The sequence below is a fragment of the Penaeus monodon genome, chromosome 1 (genome assembly GCF_015228065.2).
Source record: "Penaeus monodon isolate SGIC_2016 chromosome 1, NSTDA_Pmon_1, whole genome shotgun sequence".
Taxonomy (NCBI): Eukaryota; Metazoa; Arthropoda; class Malacostraca; order Decapoda; family Penaeidae; genus Penaeus; species Penaeus monodon.
Genome location: NC_051386.1, coordinates 11572090 through 11574939, shown reverse-complemented (window position 1 = coordinate 11574939; position 2850 = coordinate 11572090). Strand labels below are relative to the sequence as shown.

The 2850-nt window shown below is 37.9% G+C and overlaps 1 protein-coding gene across 1 annotated transcript in view; it reads left to right on the top strand.

Annotated features, from left to right (window-relative positions):
• Positions 1-2065: 2065 nt before the first annotated feature.
• LOC119592066 (bromodomain adjacent to zinc finger domain protein 1A-like) overlaps positions 2066-2850 on the top strand; it is a 5398-nt gene continuing 4613 nt past the window's right edge. The window contains exons 1-3 of the mRNA XM_037940915.1: positions 2066-2199; positions 2474-2612; positions 2731-2850. The exon at positions 2731-2850 is cut by the window's right edge and continues 102 nt beyond it. Coding sequence (XP_037796843.1) covers positions 2779-2850 — 72 coding nt within the window. The 5' untranslated portion in view covers positions 2066-2199; positions 2474-2612; positions 2731-2778. The remainder of the gene's footprint in view (positions 2200-2473; positions 2613-2730) is intronic.

The following is a 2850-nucleotide window of genomic DNA, read 5'->3' as shown; positions in this document are numbered from 1 at the left end:
ATGAACCCACTTACACAAGCCCCTTTGGGGTACCGGAGGGTTTAATCCACCAGTCTCTTTGTAGAGGACAATGAGCTAATCCTGGCATTTGTAGGCCAACACCCACGCCCAAAAACCCTCACTTAACCTTTGACATGACAGATGCTCCCCAGGATCTGTTCAGGTCCAGGCTGAAAAAAATATTGAAATGACCCAGTGCTGAGAAGGATGACAAGAACAACAGTGACAAAGAGAACGATGGAAAGCGACAGCCCAGCTAAGCAAGGGAAAGCTTCCCCCAAACAAGAATTGCTGCAGACTCCTGACCAGAAACCAGCACCCAGACCAAACGAGGCAAAGAAGCAGCCTTCTGCGGGGGGAGTTGATTTCATTGAAAAATGGAAGTAAATCCCCCACATTGACAAATGGTGATTTTGAAAATGGAATGTGAAGTTGCAGTGTGACATGTGACGGTTAGTGCGATAATCACCCAGACGTATTTGGACTTTGCTGGGCTAATCCAAGACTTTGCCCAGTGAAACACACAGGGAACTGATCGCCTTTTCTGGTACTTTTCCACGCTTGGAAGACTATCCCCTTTTTAAAACTGAGTCACTGAATGAGAGAGGCTATAGAGAAAACAAATTGAAAGTTAATTTAGAGTGCTATAAAACAACATAGAAACCTCATTAAGAATGTGCCCAGTGTACAAATTTGACCCTCTCAGGTAAGTTCAATTTTTGTTTTAAATTGTATAGAAGGAGGGATTCAAAATCATTATGAGTAATTCTATGTATAGCTTAGAACTTCTTTTAAATTAGACATAGTGAAAAATGTTGCTAATCAAAAATACTGTTTGAATTTCATAAAAGATATTGTGTTATTGTAAAGATGCTTAGTATGCTTTTGAACAAATTTTGGAAAACAAAGAAAACAGTGAATATATGAACTCGGAGAGATCTAAAATGTGTTAGGGAGTTCAAAAAGCAAATAAGAAGAGTGAGAAAGACAGTAGAACAAAACAGAATGAATGGGAAATGGGGAAAAAAAATGTATTTCTTAACCAGTTATACCAGGAGTGCAGTAGCTCCCGAAGTACTTGTCACTAAGGGGTCAATTACTAGGCCTACCTGACCTCACCACATATGTATTCCTTAAATTTTTTTGGAAAATTTTGTTTTGCTATATATACTTGTATTATTAATAATCTATAGATAATGGAATGGAGTAATGATGACGACAATAATAATGATGTTTAAAAAGTAATGGAAAAAAATATCCCCCACCCCCACCAAAAAAAAAAAAAATAAATAAAAAAATAAAAAATCAAGGAATAGGTGAGATTTGGTAAATTAATAGGTCACTCCTTGATGCCAAAAGCATGTGAAGCCATCTATATGGGGAAAAGGGGGGGGGGGTTAAAGGGGGAAAACTGTGCATATACCCATTGCCATTTTACCAAACTGATTAAAAAATTAGAGTGAGAGAAACCATGATTTTCTCTTGTCTTTGGAAAGGGTGTAACTTCAGTGATCACAGATAGGGCCTAACAACAAAGAATTTTTTGGTGTGTAGAATAGGCTTCAAGCATGCTTACCATCTGGCTCGTGCATCATGGGAAGAAGACAGTGTGGAAGTAACTGGACACTTTGCAACCTAATGGATATATATAAAAAAGATCGACTATTATATTTCAAGAGATGATGGTAACAAACAGGGAAAATAAAATTCTGTATTTATGGAAGTGTCTCTCTCTTGCAACAGCATAAAACTAGTAGCATGATTTAGATGAAAATAAGAAATCATTTTTTTTTATTTTTCATTTTTTTTTTTTGCAACTGAAACAGGTACTGAATATCATTTTATGCTCATCAGTATCTGTTTAGTTGCTTGTCTTGTCTCAGAGACTGTATAGCTTAAAACATCTTACAGGAACCAAAAAATTGACCTCTCTATCCGCAAGTCAAATCGCAACATGAAAACAAAGAAGGATAGTGATGTAAAAACCCAAACTTCCCACGGGAACACCATTGATGAGATCCTCCAGCTAACTCTCCGAGACATGATCTTGGAGACAGAGGAAAAGATTCACATGGGGGATGTTGGGGTCCCTCAGAGTGGAAGACAGAGACAAGTGGAGAAATGGCTATAGAGCAAGGAAGTTATATCAGAGAGGCAGAATTAGACTGGGGAGGCCGCAAGCGTATCTCTCTGTTGAAGGTAAGGCTGTTGGGCATTTGGGCCTCTTCTTGCTTTTTGCTTATTCTTTTTCTTTTTTGGTTGTCCTTTCTTTTGTCCATCTCTTATTAAATTCATGATATCTGTGCAAGCTATATCTTGTCAGACGTTGTATCTTACTAAACCCATTACTAATATTATACTCTTTCTATTGTCATACAGAACGTTTTTCTGTTTTCTTCTCTCTCTGTACCAGCCAAAGGTAAAATGTGTATTTAGAAACAGAAATCTGGTAGTAAGTACCCTTTTCCCACAGGCGGACCTTGGTATTGAAGTGGGAGAAGATGATGTAGAGGACCTCCTTGATGATGCGGCTGATATAGTTAAGGACTTGGCTCTGGCCATCTTACAACTTGGCCAGTCTGTTGATTCCAAGTATCTACAGCAGCCACTAGGTAAACAGCTATTCCAAATTATTCTTTGTATTTCTTATTTTATTTCAATATGTTCAGTGATTTCACCTGGAAAAAAATTTAAATATATATTGAAAAATTGATAATCATTTTATCTTAGGTGAAACTGAATAAGGCACGGAAGATCAGAGAACAGGCGGAGGAAAGAATGAGGAAGAAGAGCAAGAAAAGCACAAAGGAGGAGGGAGAAGGAGGAGAATCAGAAAGTGAGTCTGAGGAG